Raw genomic sequence first — 23,549 nt, forward strand, 5'->3', positions numbered from 1 at the left:
ATGTATATAGTTATCTTCTCCTATTGTAATTGACCATGTTTTCTTATACAGTAAATGCCTCTTCTGGGATTGTAGTGTCAATCTGTTTGACTCAATGGAGAACTTTCTTCTCAGTTATTGTGTTTAATAGTGTTACCTGTATTGCAAGCCTAGATTTTGATTCAGTCAGGGCCCAGGGATCCACATTTTTAATTAGCACCGCAAATAGCCTGTAGACTCTTCCCCAGGAGAGACCCTGAGTGGGCAGGTATTCACATTGTGTTGAGAAGTGTTGAAATGAAGGTTTCTTTCTCCTTCTGCCTCAGCCTTCTGGCCATGCATCATTGCTGAGTGCCACTGCCACATCTGTGCTCATTCCTGCTTCCCTGCCCCTGTCAGTCTTCTTTTAATTCATGATACTTATCTTCATTCTCTCTCTATTTTGCATTCTTTTACACTCTTGAACATACACTATTTAGGAGGAGACTGCACTGATGCAGTTCCAGGTAATCCCCCAACTGGAAAGGATCTGGTAGCACTCAATCCTGCTCTACAGACCCCAGCCAGAGTTGAAGGGAACAAAACTGTAAGGAAAGAGTACAGTTTTGGAAACAAATGGCACAACTTTGTTATACTCCCACCTCCTTGCTCAAGGGTGATATCAGTAAATGATGGGGAAACACTGTCCTGCTGAGTGTAGATTTTAGCTCTGGATTTCTTCTAGAACAATGCGCCAGACCGCCCTTAGCAATTGGCAGGAGTCCGTGAGAGAGCAGAATGTATTCGCATGCCAGCAACACTTCTCTCCCAGTTTCATTCCCTTCACCTCTGGCTGGGGTCTGTAGAGCAAGACTGAGTGCTACCAGATCCTTTCCAACTGGAGGATTACCTGGAGCTGCATCAGTGCAGTCACCTCCTAAATAGCCTCTGCCTCTCAAATCCACATTTCACATTGCTGTCAGAATGGTCTATCTAATGTAAATATCTGATCATGTCACACCTGTGCTTCAGCCTGGTAAAGCTACTTCTCTTTGTGCACACCTGCTGAGCCCCCCCTCTGACCCAGCTCAACCCAGCTCAACCCAATTCACCCACCCAGTCACAGAGGGGCAGGGATTGGAGAGGCATAGTATGGGCAGAGACTGGCCCTTGGATATGTAAGCAAGATGTGGTACCTAGACCACTGTCCAGGCTCAATATTTATCCTGCACTCTGACCAGTAAACTTGCTACTTCTCTGCATGCAAAGAGGGGCTTGGAGAGAGGGGCAAACTATGGTCCCAAGACAGTGCAGGTTTCGTGCCATATACATTGGTGTTGTACATTTTAAAATATGTTTACCTACCATGCTACACATTTTAAGGATGGTGACTACATATCCTTTTATGCCTATACCTCTAAGTATTGAGAAGTGCACCACACTTAATAAATGCTTCAGTTTTGTTGAGTGAATTACTGAGTATTGAGCAAACCACGATTATTTTGAATAAGCCACTTTTGAGTTTTGGCTTTTCAGTAAGTCCTTGTGGTTTTCCAGAGTGTTTATGAAAGCAAACTTTTCATTATTCTTTTAACAAATAAGCAAGTAATTTAGGGTTAGATTTATTTCTATAATATAATTGAAATTGTATAGTCCATTATTTTTCATCTTTCACATGACACTTCTAATATTCTTGCTTTGGGTGTGTTAGAGTTTTTGTATTTTTTTGTACCAACTGTAATATAATTTCTTATTACAGGAATGTAAAGAGGTCTATGCTTTCTTTTCTCACCAATTACTAGACAGTCTTCAAAAAGCTACACGATTATCTTTGGACACAATGAAAAGAAGAATATTTGTTGCAAGGCAAGTTGAAAATATGCTGAATGTGTCTGGTAATACTGTCATAACATAATGCTAATAGGAGCACCTCTTTTTATTAACTTAAAAATTAACAAATTTAAAATATAGTGTTCATGAAAAGACTGTATGAAAGCATAAGGGTAATATTGCAAGAACAGTGATCAAATGAACAACCAAGTTCTTAGCAGCCAGGCCAAGATGAAGAACACTGAATACATCCAGTCCCCTTACTGGTCCTCTCCTGGCTCACCCAAAGGTAACTACTATCCTGAACTTCATGTTTATCATTGTCTTGGTTTTCCTTAGAGTTTACCATGTATTTGTATTCCTAATCAACATATCATTTACTTTTGCTTGTTTTGGACTGAATTCAGCATTATGTTTTTTAGATTAATCTGTGTTGATATAACTTATTTTCACTTCTGTATAGTTAGAGCATACACAATCTGTTTTTCTGCTCTACTGGCGATGGTCATTTGGACTGTTCCTGTTTTGGACTATTTTGAATAAAACCTCTGTGAACATTCTTGTACCTTTCTCCTGCTGTACTTGTGAAGAGTGTAATGGCTGGGCCATAGCGTATGTGCATGCCTCACTTTACCAGGCAGTGCCTAGTGTGAGAGTTCCATTGCTCCCCACCCGTGCACACAGTTGGTGTTGTCAATTTAAAAAGTCTTGCCAGCATAGGGGGTATGCAATAGCTTCTCATGGGAATTTCAGTTATCATTTTTCTGGTTATTGATGAGGTTGAACATATTTTTATGTTTATGAGGCATTTGTGCTTTCTCTTCCTTAAAATTTGTGTTTTCCTTCCCTTCCCTTATGTTTCACTGTCCTGTCTTCTGCTCCTCCTCCCATTTTTTTCCTCTGCCTCTTCCCTTCCTCCTTTTCCAATCCATTGGATTGGATTCATTCTCTCAACATATTAGTTCGTTGATGATAATATAGCAAATATCTTCTCTCAGTTGTGGCCATCTTTTCATTCTCTTTAAGGTATCTATTCTTTGCTGGGTTTTAAAATATTCAAGTTATTCAACTTTGTCAATCTGTTCTTTAAAATATTCATGTATCAATCTTTTTCATAGTAATTTGTGATTTTCTTATGTCTTTTAAAAGAAATATTTTTCTACTTCATTATGTCTTCTAAAATTTTTTAGTTTTATCTTTTAGATTTAGTGATTTAATCCACATAGTATTGATTTTTGTATTTAGTGTGAGGTAGGAAACCAGTATATTTTTTTCCATAGTTAATTAAGCAAAAGTTGTTGAAAATTATTATTTCTTTTGGGAAGATTATTTAGATTACAGTGAATCTGTAAAAAATTTGGAGATAGTTAGCTTCCTTACAATATTGAATCTTCCATCCAGAGTCATGGATTACCAGAATCACGGATTTGCCTTTAATATTTTTCAGTGAAGTTCTATAACTTTCAGTGTAGAAGTATTGCACATTTTTGTCAGATTTATTCCTTGGATTTTCATTGCTGAATCTCCCTGTGTGACTGTAAACTTGTCAAATTTTCCTTCTGTTTTAGTCAGTTCTTGTTTTATGTATTTTAAAGTTATACCATTAGGTGGTGTATACAAAGTCATAGTAATTAGATCTTCTTAGAGAACTGCTACTTTTATTTTTAGGTGGTGAACCTCTTTATGCATATTAATCCTGATTCATCATGTTCTTTTTTAATCTGTCATCAATGTTACTTTCCCAGCATTTTTTTTGTGTGTATCTTTTTTGTCTCTTCATTTAAAACTTACTATGCAGTTTTTGTTTTTCCTCTTAAAATCATCATATACATGCTTGTTTTTATTCAATCTGATTATCTCAATCTTTTTTAAAAATAGAACTTAGTCTGTTTACATTTACTGTGATTTTTTGATATAGTTGTAATCATTTGTGACATTTTATTTTGATGTATGAGGGGAACACTCTCTTATTCTTCATTTTAACTAAAAAGGCCCTTTTTGCATTCCTACTTTCATCACAAGTTTGGCTAGATAAAAATTTTTAGTTTGTCTCCCAGCACTTTGAAAGTACTTTTTCATTTTTTTCTGATGTTTGTTACTGATGAGAAGTCTGCAGTCAGTCTAAGGGAAGACTGTATTTTATCCTTGATGTTCTGTAGTTCTTTTCCCCTGTGAGGAGTTGTCTTTATTTAATCCTGCTTTGTTCTCAGACTACACTTTCTATTGAGTGTATATAGTGTTCCTTAATCTTGAAAATCCCCAGCTACTTCCTCTTCAGTTATTACTTTTGGGATATTCTCTTCTTATGGAACTTCTAGTAACTGAACATTGAATGGATTGAGCACATAATTTATCCTTCCAATTAGGACACTCTTTTAGTGAGGTGCATGGTTCAGATGACATGTCAGGATGAACTTAACCCAGAACTGTCCTGGGCACAATGGATGTGTGGTTATCTCTAATATTGGGTCCTCTCCTCCCTATGTCCTAACTACTCTGTCACACATTTGGTCTTTTTGCATTTCTGGGCTACATTATGGGCAGGTATCTCTGTATTTAGTATAAGGTGATTTCATCTATTGCATCTTTTTTTTTTAAATTTTAATTGTTCAAGTACAGTTTTCTGCTTTCTGCCTTTTACTCCCATCCCAGCCCACCCCACCAGCCCTCCCCACCTCCCTCCTGTTTCCACCACTGCCCGCCCCCCGTCCTTGTTTTTGTCCATGTGTCCTTTATACTTGTTCCTGCAAACTTTTGCCCTTTTCCCCTGAAATTCCCTCCCCTCTGGTCACTGTCAGCCTGTTCTCTATTTCAGTGTCTTTGGTTATATTTTGCTTATTTGTTTGTTTTGTCGATTAGTTTCCTGTTAAAGGTGAGATCAATAAGCCTTTCATTGCCTGGCTTATTTCACTTAGCATAATGCTTTCCAGTTCCATCCATGCTGTTGCAAAGGGTAGGAGCTCCTTCTTTCTTTCTGCTGCATAGAATTCCATTGTGTAAATAAATGTACCATAGTTTTTTGATCCATTCATTTACTGATGGGCATCTAGGTTGCTTCCAGCACCTAGCTATTGTAAATTGTGCTGCTATGAACATTGGGGTGCGTAGGTTCTTTTGGATTGATGTTTCAGGGTTCTTAGGATATAATAGTAGCAATGGAATTGCTGGGTTAAAAGGCAGTTCCATTTTTAGTTTTTTGAGGAGGTTACATATTGCTTTTCATAGTGGTTGTACCAGCCTGTGGTCCCACCAACAATGTACTAGGGTGCCCTTTTCTCTACAGCCTCTCCAACACTTGTTGTTTGTTGCTTTGTTTATGATGGCCATTCTGACCTGTGTGCAGTGGTATCTCATTGTGGTTTTAATTTGCATCTCACTGATGGCCAGCAATACTGAGCATCTTTTCATGTGTCTCTGGATCCTCTGTATGTCCTCCTTGGAGAAGTGTCTGTTTAAGTCCTTTGCACATTTTTTAATTGGGCTGCTTGTCTTCTTAGAGTGGAGTCGTGTGAGTTCTTTATATATTTTGGAGATTAAGTCCTTGTCTGACTCACCTATTGCATCTTAAATATTTCAGTTGATACTTTTTCTTATCCTCTGGGTATTGTATCATTTCTGCCTTTTTAGTTTAGCAATTCTTTATTATCATTGTTTTGGAAGATAGTCTTCATTGTATCTTTGAACATTGTCATTACATTTATTTTAGAGTTTGTCATACTTTTCTACATTGAATTTTATCCGGAGTGAGTTGCTGGTTCAATTACTGGTATTTTAGTTTTCTTTCTTACTGTTAGGCATAGTCATGCTTATTGGGATTTTAATTTCTAAGTCGTTTTGAACCATAGATTTTTTTTGTTTTTACGTGTTTGTCTTTCTTTCGCTCTGTCCTTATCTAGGAGGTTCACTCTTGCCTTCACATCACCCTTGGAACCTTGAATACAGAGCCAGATTTAATGGGTTCACAGTTCCTGCCCCCTGAAGAGATACCAGGGTATGGCAGGTTCAGCAGGGAGCACACAAGAGCCTGGCTTAGGGATACTGTAGCTCTGCTTCTGTCTGCCCAGACCCTCATCTTCTGGAAAAACTGGAGCTGCAGGCAGTAGGCTGTATCCATAAATGGAAGTGTAGTTTTCTGGTAATGACAGCATTTCTTGCTTGGGAAGTTGACATTTATTATAATTTTTGCCTGGGATGGGGACAGAGGTCAAGGCAGAGGGAGAGAGCCAAAGTGATTTGCAGCTCTGATCTGTGTCCTTCATTGCTTGCACTCATGTGTTTGTGTATCTGTACTTATATCTGAGCATGAGTGATACTGTTTAAAAAGAAAGTTTTTGGAAAGCTTTGACATAAAACCTCCTGTCTAATCTTACAAAAAAGTACATATAAAAAAGTATACAGGGTCTGGCAGAAGTAACACCTGCTTGAGGGTGGTTGGTAGGGTAATATTATGGGTGTAATAATTTATCATTTTAATTCGAATATTTCACCTAAAATGTCATATGATGTGCTTGAGTGTGGTATTATTATGTTACAGAATTATACACTTATGATTTTGCAATAAAAGATTTTGTAATAAAAAAGGGTGTTACTTGTGCTGGACCCTACATGAAGGCATATGCTTTTCATTGGTGTATAGGTTGGTTCATTTTGTTGGTTATCTTTTTTCCCCAGCACCATAATGCCTGTTATGAGGCTGGGGAAAAAATGCTTTTAGTAAACATTATTAATTACAAAGAGAGAACAGCATTAAAACACTAGAAAATGTATATGAGACTTCACATTTTACTTCTAAGAATATTAAATGACTTTGTTTTCATAGTTATTTGAAATTATACTTTCATTATAAATAATATTCTCTTCATGTAATTCAGTATTTTGAAAATGGTCTTTATTTTTTATGACTGAGTGTTATAGCTAAGCAAACTATTTATGAACTTATAGGCTAAGGTTTATCAGCTAAATGTCTATCTTATTACAGTCTATATGGACGAAAGCAGTCAGATGATATTATTTCCTTTATAAAAACTGAAGTACATCTTGCAATTCCTAATGTGGTAAGTATTATTAGTCAAATTAACACAATGATATTTTGGTAATGTATTTAAGGAGTGTAGCAGTAGAACTGAACCTTCATTGATGCTAAACTCTTGGTCCTATGTATTTTTTTATTTCACCTTACTATTTAACAAAAATAAAAATATTATGATTAATATCTTATAAAAATTGCTCTGCATAGCACATGGTGTACCGAGGGTTAGTGTAACAGTTGAATAAAGCATCTTTTCAGCCGTCAATTAGCAAGTGTCCTAAATATCTTGCTTTTTCTTACTTTAAACATTAAATTATCTAAGTAAGACCATGTCAGAAGTCAAAATCCCTATCCTTGAACACTTGACTGTGAGGAAACCCACTTAAGATGCAGAATAGAAAGAAAGTGAGAGAGAGCCTATGCCCTGAGCACCACGAAACCCTGTGCCTTCTCACGGATCTTGTCTCAACCATCCCAGCTGCGTATTGGTATCTCAAACCCAAAGCCACACAGGATGACTGAGGTGCATCCTGTGAGGGGCCAAGAGATGAGGCCAGGCAGGGCCAATCTGTGACTCACCTAAAGCCACATCTACATAGTCTGGCCTCCTGGAGGGTAGCTCCTGTGCTTATTTGGCCCAGTTCAGACAGCTGAGGTCAGACTCTTGGCAGCATAGCTCCTTCACTTATTTTGCTTCGTGAACATCCAACACACTGTCCACAATTTTTGGCTGTATCCAACCAACCTCACAGGGAAAGAATGGCAAGTACTATTTCACCTTTTTGCCTGTGGGAAGAGGTAGAATGGGAAAACTTCAGATAGAAAAAGCCTTCATGCAATTTGTACTTCCTTCTCATCCTCTCCTGAAAGCAGCTTTTCCTGGGCCAGCTGAGGCTTTTCTCACTCAGGGGAGGCAATAGGAGTGGTGAGCATCACAGGGGTGGATTTTATGTGCTAGCAGAACCAAGAACTTGTTTCTTTTTTTCACAGGTAATGGTTCCGAGTTTGGATGACATTCAACAAGCCATTAACCGTATGATCCAGTTAACCCTGGAGGTCAGCAGAGGTGTGGCTCACTGGGGGCAACAACAGACCCGTCCCCTGAAGGCCCTCATCACCAGTGGCAGTCGTACCACTACTGACCTGGCCCATCCAAGCCCAGGAAAACAGTTGAAGAAGGAAGAAAGTAAGAATGTTAAAACAAACCTCAGATCAATAGAATCTTAGAATTACAACAATTAATAAGTGTTCTCTCTGATTCTTCCTGGGTATGACAATACTATAAATATTTTTAAAAGTCATTTTATAATTTTATTTGTTAAGTTTTACATTTAAAAAACTAGTGTTCTCCATCCTCCATCCTCCATTACATGCAGACATTTCTCTCCTGATTTTGGTCATGGGTGAATAAAGATTTTATCACAGTTCTACTATCATAATTTTAGATTCAAAGTTAAAAATGAAAATAAGATCATTGTATTTGGTCTCATAAACTTAGTTTGCTAGAACATGGTGCTTAGATAGTCTGGGTCATGTGTTCCTTGGGCATAAAGTAATATAAGCTATTCCCTTAAGTAATTACCAGCATGATATGATGCTGACCCAAAATTTCAGGGGCGTTTTTGGATACTGTCTTATACAGAAAGTCAAACAACTACTGCTACTAATTTCCTCCTCCTCATTCTTCTTTTTCTTTTTCTTCCTCTTCTTTTTTTTCTTTCTTCTTCCTCCTCTTCTTCTTTTCTTTGCTGATCTGCCACATTTAAAAATTTTTATTTACTTTTGATGAAAATTTTATATATTTAAGTTATACAGCATGATATTTTGAAATATATATACACTGTGAAATGATTACCACAATCAAAGTAATCAGCATATTCTTCCTCTCCCATAAATACCATCTTTTTGTGTGTATGTGGTGAGAATACTTGAGATCTATTCTCTTAGCAAATTTCAAGCACATTATTATTTATTATTATTATAGTAAATAATAATAATACATTATTATTTACTATAGTTACTATGCTACATTAGGTCTCCAGAACTTATTCATCTTATAACTATAACTGAAAGTTTGTATCCTTTGATCAGTATCTCCCCTTTTCCTCCACTCCCCAGACTCTGGTAGCCACTGTTTTACTCTGTGTTACTATGAGTTTGAGTTTTTTTACAATGAAATGTTATTTAGCCTTACAAAGAAGGAAGCCTGCCATTGGCGACAGCATGGATGAATCCAGAGGACATTATGCTAAGTGGAATAAGACAGACACAGAAGAAGAATATTGTATAATCTTATTTGTATGTGGAATCTAAAAAAAAGGTCAAATTATTTTTCTGAAACCATACCACCTCCATTGGTAACCAGGGAAATGCAAATTAAAAATAAGGTCCCATGTAAGTTACCTGAACCCTGAACCAGGCCTAGACCCTGGTGCCACCTTTCTGTGTTACACAAACACTGCTCTCCCAGCTTACCTGTATAGTCCCATTGGGTGTTCCCTACAACCAACCAATGAAGGACAAAAAAAATCTCAGGCCTGGTGTACAATGCGTTGGCTTGATGTTTTGGTGTGAGCTGAAAATGGACTTTGTACTACAGCCTACTCAGGAGTGATCCTTAAGGATTGTAAGGGGGGTGTTTCCCTCACTGGGCAGAGCTTAAAGAGGCATATCTTTTTGAAGAAGGAAGAAATGATATGAAGTGAAGATATACACGTACTCTTGGGCAGTGATGAATGTCTGGACTCGTGGGAACTAGAAGAAGCAACATTGGAAAATCAGAGCAAGGTGGTCTGGGGAAAAAAAAAGCATGTCAATGGGTCTGTGTATATACAGACCTAGTGATGGGCTAGGAATGAACTCAGATAAGAGGACTAGAATCCAATAGTCTTATTATTAGTGCACTGTTTTCTATTATTATAGCAGACTAAATGTGAAGCTAAAAACCACTAGGTGCAAGAATCTTTGGATTAATCAACAACAGCCTTGCAAATAAAAACTCTGTTCTCTGCCATATTATCAACTAAAAGTATGATGGTAGAATAAAGGTATTTTTCGACATTGAATGTCTTTACAAATTTACCCTTAATGTACCCTTTTGCATGAAGTTACTGAAGGTTGTACCCTTTTCAAATGAAAAACTAAAATAAGAAAGAAGACATGGGATGTAGGAAACAGGAGTGAAATACAGTGAGAGACGAAGGGAATTCCCAGGTAAACGATCAAAGATGAATACGCAATAACAATTGTATTCTAAGCTTAGAGGGCCACCAGTGTAACTCAAGAGACAGACAAGTTTTCATTGCCCTCATCAAGATGCCTGGTGTCATTATACTGTCTTTTAACTTGAAGACTGAATGCCTGGGTGCACCTGGTCCATCTTTTTGTCTGTGCTTGTTTGCTTTCACCATGTGCTGATGAAGTTGCTGCTCTACTCTCATTGCCCTAGGTCAGCCAAAGAAACTTATTTCACTCTTTGGAGTGTTCTGCTTTGACCTACATTTGAAAACTGGAGGAAGGTATGCTGATCTAGGAGAATATGAGTTAGCCCACTGTCCTGGCTATATTCCTGCTGGACACCCATTACTTAGCTCATAAACACAGCCCTGCCAGATGCCTTGATTATGATGAGACTTGTATTTTCTCTATAGGACTCATTTATGATCCTACCCCATGGCTTCCCCCAAAAGGGCTTTTATAAACTTGTAGAAAGCTGAAGCAAGCCTAGTCCCAGAGACTCTAGCTTCTTTTCTCTTTGGATCCTTCATGTAACGTGAGCAATTAATGTTTTTCTTTCATAGCTGTGTTTGTCCATATGGCTCAGTTTTTTACAAAATTAAACAACGTATTGTTTAGAGATAAGACAATGGATTGTCTTCAAGTTTATCTTCAAAGAAAATTCAGGATAATGGTTACTTGGGGGTAAGGGAATGTGATTGAAGAGGTCCTAGAGAGAACTCCTAGTATCTTGGCATTCTCTTCTTAACCTGGGTACTGAGTACATAGAAATTCTTTTTTTTTTCATCAGTATATGTTTTATATACTTTTAATTCTTCTTTGATAAATATATTATACTTGTCATATATGCTTCTGTACATATAATATATTTCACTCACCCACACATATCCTCCAGCAAACTAGGAATATGAGGGATTTTCTGATAATGCTGTCCATGGAAAATATTAAAAATTTTTTTCCATTAAAATGAATAAAGAAAGAAGCCTGCTATTATCACTTTTATTCGATATTTTACTGGAGATCTTCACTATGAAGTCAGATAATAAAAATTAAAATAGTAATTGGAAAAGAAGCCTAAGATTGTTTTTACTTAATGATAATACATAGAAAATTCAAGGAATCCAGGACAACTATTATAACTAAAAAGTTCAGTGATATATATGCATAAAAACCAATTATACAAAATAAAAAGTAATTCTGTACTGGCCAATAATTTACTTAAAATGTAATACAATTATGTCAATCATATTTCAGTAAATCTGGAAAAATATAAAAGAAAACATAGATTTTCAGTAGCCACAAAACCATGAAGTACTGTATAAATAAATGTAAAAAAGTTTTCACACCATTTTTGGAGAAAATGATTATTATTTAATGACATGGAATACTAGAATAAATTTATGACATGAAGAAGCCACTTCCTTAATTAACTTACACATTCAATACAATTCCAGTAAAATTACAGCAGAATTTTTCTATAATTTCTTAATTTAATTTTAATAATTTATTATAAAGTTATATGGAAGTACAAAGAGCCAAAAATAGCTCAAAAATTGGTGAAGAGAAACAAAGTAAGGGGGCCTGCCAAATAGCAAGGAGTATTACGAAGTCAAACTAATTTAGACAGTCTTTTAACGGTCCAAGAATTGATCATAGATCAGTGGAACAGGACAGAGTTAGCAGAAACACATATATGAAAATTAGCTTATGACTTGGATGGAATTATAAATCAAAGGGTAAAGAATATACTATTTAATAAATGGCACTAGGGACTTTTATCCATATGGGAAAACTTAAATGTATCTTAAATTATATACCTACTCTTCTATATTCTATAGTAATAGTGGGTATGTAAGTGGGTACAAGTTAATAGTGGGTATATATATACACACACACATTCTATGTATGTGTATGTACACTTTCTATTCTCTATATATACACACAAACAAACTTTTAGAATAAAACATAGTATAATATAATTATGACATCAGGGTATATAAAGATTCTTAAGACATACATAGTTCAAAGCAAAGAAGAAAATATGTGTAAACTGGACGTTTTTATATTTAAATACACTCTTTAAAGGATCCTTAAATAACCATACTGGAATTTCTAACAGTTGTTAGCAAACTGAATATTGGGTTGGCCAAAAAGTTTCTATATTTTTTTCTGTAAAATAAAAGACACATTTTTTTCACTAATAACTTTATTGATTTGGATATTTTGAGTATGTCAGCTATCTTCCATATGATATAATGTTGATTTTTCTCAATTAGTGCCTCAATCTGATTGCTATCAACTGGTCTACCCAATCATGGAGCATCATCCAGTGAGAAATATGCAGTACAAAAATTTGCAAACCACTTTTGGCATGTTAGCTCAGTCACAAGCACCTTCTCCATACACTGCACAAATCTTTTTTGTGAGTTTCAGTTTCATTTTTACCTTTCTTGAAATAATACAGCATAAAATGCTGAAAATTTGCATATTTTCTTCTATCTTCAAATTAAAAAGGCTACCCCAAAATTCACCAATTTTGATAAAATTTTTTTTAAATGCATGCTGATACAACAGCTGTCACAATACAATCCAACAAAATTGTTTCAAATGTAGTTGAAAACAACTAAGCACTACGAGAGCCACCTTACAGGAAAAAACAATGAACTTTTTGGCCAACCCAATACAACAACATATAAAAATGAGTATATTCTATGACCAAAAGGGGTTTATTCCAGAAATGCAAGGTTGGTTTAACATCTAAAACATACCCTATTAATGGTCTAAAGTATAAAAGCTACATGATCATTTCAATAAACACAGAAAAAAACATTTGACAAAGTCTAACATTCTTTCGTGATAAACATACTCAACAATTTGGGAATAGAATTGAACTTCATCAACCTAATAAAGTTCATCTATGAAAAATCTACAACTAACATTATACTTAATGGTGAAAGACTGAATTATTTCCTCCAAAGATCAGGAACAAGTCAAGACCACTGACACTTATCACATCTATTCAAAATTATACTGGAGGTTCTATCCAATGAATTAAGATAAGGAAGGAAATTAAAGATATACAGATTGGAAAGAAAGAAGTAAAACTGTCTTTATTTGCAGATGACATGATCTTATAAAAGCACCCTCAGGAATACAGACACACAACTAGAATTAAACCCACAAGATTGTAGGATACAAAATTACAGAAATCGCTTATAATTCTAAATACTATCAATGAGCAATCTGAAAACAAAATTAAGAAAACAATTTTAGTTACAATAGCATTACAAAGAATAAAATAAGTTTAACAGAAGCATAATGTCTGTACAATGGAAACCACCAAACATTGCTGAAAGATACCACCATGGAGAGAAACACCATAGTTAAGGATTAGAAGACTCCATATTGTTAAGATGGTAATTATCCACAAATTGATCTATAGATTTAATGAAATCTCAATCAAAATCCAAGAAGGCTGTTCTGATAAATTGACAAGTTGATCCTAAAATTTTAATAGGGAATAGGGAAATTCAAAGGACATATAATAGCCAAAACAATTTTGAAAAGAAGGACAAATCTGGAGGAATTACACTACTTGATTTTGAAACTTGCTATAAAGCTAGAGTATTCAAAACAATGTGGTATTGACTTATGAATAGATGCATAGATCAGTGGGACAGAATACATAATCCAAAAATAAACTCTTAGTGTCACTTGACTTTCTGCAAAGATATCAAATCAAATTAGAGGGGTAGTAGAGAGTGTTTTCAACAAAGGGTGATGGAACAATTAGTTATACATATGCAAAAAATGAAATTGGACTCATCTCATTAACAAATGACTGGATAAAGAAGATGTGACACATATATACAGTGGAATACTAGTCAGCCATAAAAAATGATGAAGTACTGCCATTTGTGATGACATGGATGGATCTTGAGAACATTATGCTAAGTGAAAAAATGAACTCAAAGTCAATTATAGAAAAACTAAAACTATGAAATATTCAAAAGAAAACATCAGAGAAAATTTTTGTGATTTGGGGTTACATAATAATTTTTTAGATAGGACAGCAAAAGCATGATCCATAAAAGAGAAAATGATAATTTGAACTTCATTCAAATTAAAAGTCTTTGCTTTTCAAAAGACACCATTAGAAACATTAAAAAGAGAAGCCACAGATTGGGAGAAAAGGTTGCAAATCACATGTCTGATAAAGTGCTTGTGTTCAGAATACTATTCAGTCTTACAACTCAATAATAAGATACTTCCCTCATTCCAAATGGACAAAAGATTAGTCATTTCAACAAAGAAGAAATATGAATACCCAATAAACACATGAAAACATGCTCAATAGCCTTAGTTATTAGGAAAATGCAAATTTAATAAACCATGATGAGATACCACTGCACACCAATTAGAATGGCTAAAGTAAAAATACGATCATTGACAATACCAATTGTTGACAAAGAACTTGGAACTCTGATGGATTGCTGATGGGTGTGTAAAAAGGTACAGCACATTGTAACCAGGTAGACATTTCCTTAAAAAGTTAAATGTATCTTTACCATTTGGCTCAGCAACTTGACCCCTAAGAATTTATCTAAGAGAAATGAAATCAGATGTTCATGTAAGGACTTGTATATGAATGTTTTTAGCTACATTATTGGTAATAGCCCTAAAGTGCTAGCAACCCAGATGTCCAAAATTGGTGAATGGATAAACAAAAAGGGGTATATTGACACAATGGAATACTTCCATGCAGTAAATGGGATAGAACTACTCAGACATGCAATGTTAGTCAATTAGTTAATTAATTTAATTAAGCCTATTCCCTGCCATATTCTTTTGCTATAATTTTGATTAAATATAAGACAAAAGAGCAAATGAGTGACTGGCCTTAGAGGAGATACTACTCGGCTTCAGCTAATTGTTGCCATGAAGGAATGTGGGCACTGTACTGCCAGGTTAAACCATTTTAAGAGAAAACTGAAATCTGGAATTTTGTGTGAAATCACATAATTTTTAATTGTTAGCAACTATTATAGAAAGTAATGCATTGTTTGAATCAAACAGCAGTATCTATCTGTATGCTCTCTGATGGAAAATACTTGAGGATTTTTGTCAAGGCTCTGACGACCAGATTTTGGCAAGAGATGTTTATAGTGATGGTTAATAGTGATTGGATGATCTCTGTATCCCACATGACAAGCTGAGACAAACATATGTTGTCTCATTTCTGTCAGGATGGGCGGGGTAGGGCAAAATGGCAGCTGAACTACAAACATGGCAGCTAAACTATAACCTGGAAAAGATGTCTGACTCAAACCAGGGTGCGAGGAGAACCATCAATGATATATTGCCGCTTTGTTCAAAGGGGACCAATCCCTAGCTCCCATGAAAAGAGCCCACCGGAATACAACCCTGCCGTATTCTCTGCTCGGGGTGACTTTCTCAGCCCGGGAAACCTCGCCTGGATGCGCAAACTCCAATAAAGCTCTATACTGCCTAACTTTGTGGCTGGTTAGCATTTTTTTCCTCAGAGGAGCCTAAGAAAACCTTTCAGTTTCATTCTCACAAGTATCTCTGTGAAAATTAAATAACTGGCCAAAGGCTTTTTGGGTAATAAATGCTGTGCCTCCCCTTTAACCACCATGCTATTTTGGAAGGTAGCAATTTCAACTCTTTGACCTTTCCTTGGAAGACATTAAAAAAATTTTGGTGGGGGTGTTTAATCAGTGTCTTTCATGTCTCCCCTCTGAATAACATAGTTTTTCCACATTAAAGAAATCTAGACCTCAATCATTTAATACATCAAAAGTTTAGTTGGAATAAGTGAAGATAGCAAGAGAATAGCTCTTAATTACTTGGAGAGACTTTAAAAATACAGCTTGAAAACGTCTATAAATATTGAAATTGATATAATATTTAAAGTAGAATATAGATTTTATCTATATTTAAAAACATTTGTTTTCAGGATCTTTTGAAGAATTGCTTCCTGCAAGGAAGCTGAAGAATTTTTATCCAGGTGTAGCTGAACATAAGGATATTTCCAAGTTGGTCCTCCTCCTTTCTTCCTCTGTGAATTCTCTAAGAAAAGTGGCCCATGAGGCCCTACAGGACTTTCAGAAATACAAGACGCTCTGGACAGAGGACCGAGATGTGAAAGTGAAGGTGTATTTCTACTACTTGTGATGCAGTGGGGTTTGAATTGTTTATATCTAATGCATGTGGGAACACCAAGAAAATATCAGTGATAATGACAGGAGCTCATGAGCAGAGGTCAAGAACCTATAAATGCCAAGCATGTAACACGTTATATTGTGTGTAATTCTCACATTGACACTGAGGCAATTGATAATAATGACACTCAGGCAGATTATGTTTAATTTGCTTGAACAATTGAGTACTGGTTCTGTTCCAGACTGCCCAGAGGGCAGGTATTCAGGGTGTGGCACACTTACAAAGACTCAGCTGTATTTTTGGTTAGACTCAAGGAAACCTGAGAACTCTGAACAGCCATTCCTGTTATTTTGTGAAGTTCCCTCCCATAGCCTCTCTTCCAAGGCTAACAGTTAGTTCATTCATTTCTTTATCAAGCCCCTGGCCTGATAGTACATACAAGTGGAAAAGTACATAAGCAAGTACAATTTTCTGATGTAACTATTATAAGTGTAAGATTTGTACTGTCAAATTTAAAGAAAACATTGTTTCCTTACTACAGGAGTTTCTGGCTAACAACCCCTCTCTGACTGAAATCAGATCAGAAATTCTGCACTATGCTACTTTTGAACAGGAGATTGATGAGTTGAAGCCTGTTATTGTTGTAGGAGCACTTGAGTTGCACACAGGTATTTTAACAGTAATATATAAAATAGCTGTATTTTTACATGAAATGTTACTTTATTTAGAAAGCAATCATTAAGCTAACTTGGTACAATAGTATAAATATTAAATATTTCTGGACCGCTAATATTGTTCATGTATGTATTATATACATAATATGCATGTTCTGGACCACTAATATTTTTCATATATGTATTATACATACATATATAAAATATACACATTATGTAATATGTATTTATATATATTATACCAAGGTGGCTTAATATACACTTAATATGCTGCAGTTCCTTGATTGGCAATCAAGTAACTAAAAGTACAGAGGAGGGGTTGTAGACAGTTTGAGGTCTCCTGAGAAGTTAATCTACCTGGGATTAGAGTATCAGAGGATGATGAGACAACAATTTAATGTCTGAAATAAAAAGCCCAAGCTGACTTTATTGCTTACTGTAGTGAGGGCGAGCTATGCTGGTCAGACACAGTGGTCCCAGTGGAGCAGACTACAGGTCTCATGCTGTGATCCTAAATGGGTTAACATCATCTGTAGGAGGATGCTTGCTCAGGTATGGCTGTTGTTGATTGGTTGGCACTCAAAGGTGGGTTTATTGAGTATGTTCCTCCTGATTGGTTGATGTTCAGAAGAGAGGGGCTGACACTGATTAATTTGCAAAAGTATGTGAACTAAGCTGAATTGGTCTATGATTTGGGTTTAAAACTGGTAGTGGTGGCTACTTATTGCCATGGTTACAGAGGTAAATCAGTCTTGTCTTAAATTTGTGAGATTTTATCCTCAGAAGATATTTGAATGATCGACCTGTTTTACATCAACTATCCACCTTAAGTAGATTTTCAGATCTATGCTCAAGCAGTCAGTGTAACTGTGGCTCTCAAATTTGACTACCAGAGTTACTTGACCCCTCTTCTGCTGGTGATAGTGCCCACCTCGTGAACTACTTTATATAAGATGCTTAGCATAATACCTGGCAAATAGTTAATGTTCAATAAAGATTAAATACTATTATATCTATAGGAAGATATAATAGTATTATACTAATTATAATAGTTATACTGGTATTATACTAATCCTATTATATCTTTAATTTGGAGAAGAATCACAAATCTTGAGGGTATTATTTAGCTAGAAACAAAGACTATATATCAGGGGCAATAATTATAAGAACTTCTATAGCATTTTGGAAACTGTACTCTACCTATTATTTTAATGTTCTGTCTGTTTCCTCATAGTGGTTAGCATTATGATCCTTAATACAAAAATTAACTGTAGCACAAGTATTCCATTTGGCCCAGAGCTTGCTCTTAGAGAAAACTAAAAAAATGGTGACAATAATTAGATTATAAAAAGAGGAAACTAGGCTGAATCCCTGGGCTGAGGAAAGGGAGGAAAGAGGCCCAGGAGGTGTGGACCTCATGAGACAGGATCTCTCAGCCCCAATTGGCAAACTGGCTGTGTGTCTCTTCTCAGGCTATGCTTTCCTCAGCTCCCTCGTCCTCTCACATTTACTGTTGGAAGTTGAGAGGGGAGCAGTCTTGTCAGGGCTGTGGAGTTAAGGGGTACTGAGAAGAGAAAAGGGGAATGGGTAAGGATTGATCATGTAGAGTTGACTAGTTAGAACTGTTTTGTTTTCAAGGAATGGAAACCTGTTTCAGCTATATGAAGGGGAAAAGTATATCCCAGAATCCAAGAGCTTTAAGAGTGGACCAGAACCAGGGTCAATATAGGAAGCTGAGAAAATCCTTTCTCTGTGACTGTCATTTCTTCTTCCCTCTGTGCATGACTTTTCTCTCAGGGGAATGGGTTCTGATTAGTACATGAAAGGTCAAGATTGACTGGGACAATCAGCTAGGCCCAGGTACAGTGTCAGGTTATACATATTCTCTAATGATGCGCATGAGGCAGGAAGTGTTATAACAAGAAAATGGGCAGATTTGGCAGACAAAAAAGATATTACACTGTACTGTGTGGTGTTACCTAGAAAAAGTGGGGTGCAGAGTGAAGGCTGCTAATGGGATGGCCAAAAACAGAGCAAGGTTCCCATTGCACAGGGCTAGAAGTAATTTCCGAAATTCTTCACAGACTATAGTAGTGTCCTCATGCACAGCCTAACATACTCCATGGGAATGGGAATTAAATCTTCAAAACCTACTAACCTTATAGCACATTTAATTCAGACTGACTGCTTTTCAAATGCTTAATACGCCACATGTGGTTAGTGACTATCAAATGAGACACTTCAGTTATAGATGCTCAGATTAAAAATGAATCATTTCAGAATATCTGTTGTATTCTATTTTGATCTTTTCTTGTCTTCACCAGAGCCAATGAAATTGGCCTTATCAATTGAAGCTAAGGCATGGAAGATGTTACTCTGTCGATATCTGAATGAAGAATACAAAAAGAAAATGTCAGACATGATAACATTTATTAATGAATACTTGAAAAAGTTATCTAGACCTATTCGTGATTTAGATGATGTCAGGTTTGCAATGGAAGCCTTGTCTTGTATCCGTGATAATGAAATTCAAATGGACATGACTTTGGGGCCAATTGAAGTAAGAAGTGATTGCATTTTTCATTCTTAAAATGCTATTTTTTAAAAAGCAAAATAGAGGCACATTAAAAAGCTTATTCTGTTAACATACTTCTTCATTTATTTTATGGCACACTGCTTATTTCTCCTTTCTAGTATTGGTATCTTTGGAGGTATTTTGACAATTATCCAACAGTATACAGTACACAAAAGAATATTAGTATATTAATAATACTGTACTGGTATAAACAGTGTTCTTTTTTTTTTTATGCTGGCACCAACATTTTACAAAAGGAAATGGTTGCACTATCTCACATGTTAGGCAAGTTCTCCAAATATCTTTGTGTGTCCTTAAAAACCAGTTTAGGTCTCACTTATGACCAGTGGCATGCCATGGGCAGCATGGTGGGAGTGGTCCATTTAGGCTTAAGTTCCACTGGGAAACTGTAGGAACTTAAGTCAGTAGATGTTTTTAGGGACTAGAGTTGTATTCAATTTATATTGCTGATATAACAAATTACCATAAACTTAATAGCTTAAAACAATAGAAATTTATTATCTTACAGTCCTAGAGATCAGCAGTCTTAAAATGGGCCATATAGGGCTAAAACTGAGATGTCAGCAGGGCTGCATTTTTTCCTGGAGGCTCTAAAGAAGAAGCCATTTCTTGCTTTCTTCAGTTTCTAGAGGCTGACCACAATCTTGGCTTGTGGCCCTTTCCAGCAATGACATCTCTCCTGCCCCTGCTTCTGTCATCACATCCTTGACTCCTACTCTCCTGCCTCCATCTTTCCCTTGTATGAACCTTTGTGATTACATCGGGCCCACCCAGTTAACCCAGAATAATCTCCCAGGATAATTACATTTTTAAACTTAATCACACTAGAAAGCCCCTTTTTCCATGTAAGATAACCATAGGTTCTGGAGATTAGGTTGTGGACAACTTTGAGGAGGCCATTATTCTGTCCACCATAAGTATTTTACAGCTAATACTTAGAATTTCTGGCCCATGATGATAATAAAAATCAGATTTTTAATTCATTTTCTTTCTGTTTTTAAAAATTCTCTATAGAAAGTATACTCCCTTATTGCCTGCAATACCTGGGGAACTGGCATCTCCACAGCCTCCTTTTGGCATCCAGTCTCATGACTGAGCATCACCATCTTGAACCCATTTAGAGTTTATACTCTTTAGTAGCTAATTAATTTCACACCTTTACTACTTCTTTAAATCTTAGTAATTGGGAATTTTGGATGCTGACCACCCATTCTTCAAGATTTAACAAATTATCTTAGTGTTTTTTTTCCTGACTGCAGAAGCTCAGTTCTTCAATGTGAATTCTTTTGGTAAAGCCAGTTGCCAATTTGTTCTTTAATCATTCAAGTTTTTTCTTTGGTGTATCTCCCATGTCATCATTTTGTTCCATTCCTTATATAACCGGCTCACCATTTTAATAGAGCATGAGAAAATATTTTGCATGGTGTTGACACAAGATCAAGGAGGAGAGAGAGGCAGAAAATGATTCTAGGGGTATTTTCTAGGGTAGTGTCTCAGTGTCATCTGTCTACATTTCCATCATAATCACCTAGGCACTACTAAATGCAGATTCAGGGATGAGAATCTGGAGTCAGTATCAATGTCAGTGAGAATCTAGAGGTGCATCTTTAAACATTTAATGTTGGAAACATGTCTCCTGGAATAGTCTACTTTCTAAGACATAGGCATGTATTTCTCGAAGACATCTAAATCATTTGACACTTTCTTTTTGATGTTTCTGAGCTCCACTCTTACTCCACAGGAAGCCTATGCTATTTTAAACAGATTTGAAGTTGAAGTAACCAAAGAAGAATCAGAAGCAGTTGATACTTTGAGATACTCTTTCAACAAATTGCAGAGCAAAGCTGTAAGTACAAACTCCTTTATTTTTCATTTATAAATTCTAATTTAACACTTATAGTGACTTATTTAAGTCATCCAGAAAAAAGTATGTTGTATACTTTTTAAAAGCTAAATATGTATTATTTAATAGCTTTATTGATATGTAATCCATATACCATAAAATTTGCCATTTCAAAATATACAAGTCAGTGATTTTTAACTATTCACAGAATTGTTCAAGCACTGTCACTATCCAGTGTTAGAACATTTCATCACCCCAAAAGAAACCTTAAACCCATTAGCAATTATTCTTTATTTTCCCACCACAGCTTGTGGCAACCACTACTCTACTTTCTATCTCTATGGATTAGCCCCTTCTGGATATTTAATATAGACAGATTTATACAAGATGTAGTCTTTCATGACCAACTTCTTTCATTTAGCATAATAGTTTCAAGGTTTACCTGTATTGTCTCATGTATTAGTACTTTATTTTCCTAATGGCTATTGATGTTGAGCATCTTTTCATGTACTTATTGGCCGTTTGTGTATGTTCTTTGGAGAAATGTATATTTAAATCCTTTGCTTGTTTTTGAAATTGGGCTACTTATTTTTTTGTTTTTGAGTTGTAAGAGTGGTTATAAGTCCTTTATCAAAGAGTTTGCAAATATTTTCTCTCATTCTGTGTTTGTCTTTTCACATTCTTGATGGTGTCTTGTGAAGTAAAAGTTTTTAATTTTGATGGAATCCAATTTCTCTCATTTTTATTTTTTGCTTGTGTGTTTGGTATCATATCTAGGAAACCAACACCTAACCCAGGGTCATGAAGACTTACTACTATTGTTTTCTTAAGATAGTTTTATAATTTTAAGCTCTTACATTTAGGTCTCTGATACATTTTGAGTTAATTTTTCTATGTGTTGTGAGTTTTGGGTCCACCTTAATATAAAAGCATGTAGATACCAGTTGTCTCAGTGCCATTTGTTAAAAAGACTATCCTTTTACCAGTGAATTGCCTTGACACCCTTGTTGACAAAAAGTTGACCATAAATGGGAGGATTTATTTCTGGACTCTTAATTCTGTTTTATTGATCCATATGTCTACTCCTTTACCAGTACCATACTGTCTTGATTATTGTAGCTTTGTACTAAGTTTTGTTTTAATTGTGGTAAAATACACATCACTTAAAATTTAATATCTTAATGATTTTTAAGTGTATATAGTCCAGTAGTGGTAAGTATATTCACATTGTTGTGCAATCAAATTCCAGAACTTTCTCATCATGTAAAACTGTAACTCTATACCCATTAATCAGCACCTCCCCATTTTCCCTTTTTTCAGCCTCTATCATTCTACTTTCTCTCTTTATGCATTTGACTACTTTAGGTACCTTATAAAGTGGAATCACACATATTTGGCTTTTTGTGACTGGCTTATTTCACTTAATATTAGGTCTTTAAGGTTCATCCATGTTGTAGCATGTGTCAGAAATTCTTTCATTGTCAAGTCTGAATAATATTTATATATATATATATGCATCTCACATTTTATTTATATACTTATCTGTCAGGAACACTTAGGTTGTTTCTACCTTTTGGCTGTTGTGAATAATGTTGCTATTATCCACAATAATAGCAACATTAATGTGAACATGGATGTATGAATATCTCTTTGACACCCTACTTTTAATTCTTTTGGATATTTATGCAGCACTAGAATTCTGGGTCATGTAGTAATTTTATTTTTAATTTTTTAAGGACTGCCATACTGTTTTCCATTGCAGCCACACCACTTTATATCCCCACCAACAGTGCACATGGTTCTGATCTCTCCACATCCTTGTCAACACTTGTTATTTTCTGTTTCCTTGGTATAGTAGGGATCCTAATGGGTGAGGCGGTATCTAATTGTGGTTTTGATTTGTATTTCCCTAATAATACATGATGTTGAGTATTTTTTTATATACTACTGACCATTTGTGTATCTTCTTTGGAGAAGAAATGTCCAAGTTCTTTGTCTATTTTTGAATTGGGTTGTTTGTTCCTGGATGTTAATTCCTTATCAGATACTTGATTTGCAATTATTTTCTTCCATTCTGTAGGTTGCCTGTTTGCTGTTGATTGTGTCTATATAGTCCTTTTTATTTCTGTAAAGTAGGTGGTGATATCCCATCTTTCATGGCTAATTTCAGTAATTTGAGTCCTTTCTCCTTTATTCTTG

The 23,549-nt window shown here is 35.6% G+C and overlaps 1 protein-coding gene across 1 annotated transcript in view; it reads left to right on the plus strand.

The window, feature by feature from the left end:
• The window catches only part of DNAH8 (dynein axonemal heavy chain 8), a 305,262-nt gene that overhangs the window by 60,204 nt on the left and 221,509 nt on the right, over nt 1–23,549 (plus strand). Inside the window, exons 23-29 of the mRNA XM_028509424.2 lie at nt 1,718–1,824; nt 6,767–6,842; nt 7,808–8,003; nt 16,032–16,228; nt 16,779–16,905; nt 19,236–19,471; nt 21,249–21,353. Coding sequence (XP_028365225.2) covers nt 1,718–1,824; nt 6,767–6,842; nt 7,808–8,003; nt 16,032–16,228; nt 16,779–16,905; nt 19,236–19,471; nt 21,249–21,353 — 1,044 coding nt within the window. The remainder of the gene's footprint in view (nt 1–1,717; nt 1,825–6,766; nt 6,843–7,807; nt 8,004–16,031; nt 16,229–16,778; nt 16,906–19,235; nt 19,472–21,248; nt 21,354–23,549) is intronic.

This window comes from Phyllostomus discolor, chromosome 4 (assembly GCF_004126475.2).
Source record: "Phyllostomus discolor isolate MPI-MPIP mPhyDis1 chromosome 4, mPhyDis1.pri.v3, whole genome shotgun sequence".
NCBI lineage: Eukaryota > Metazoa > Chordata > Mammalia > Chiroptera > Phyllostomidae > Phyllostomus > Phyllostomus discolor.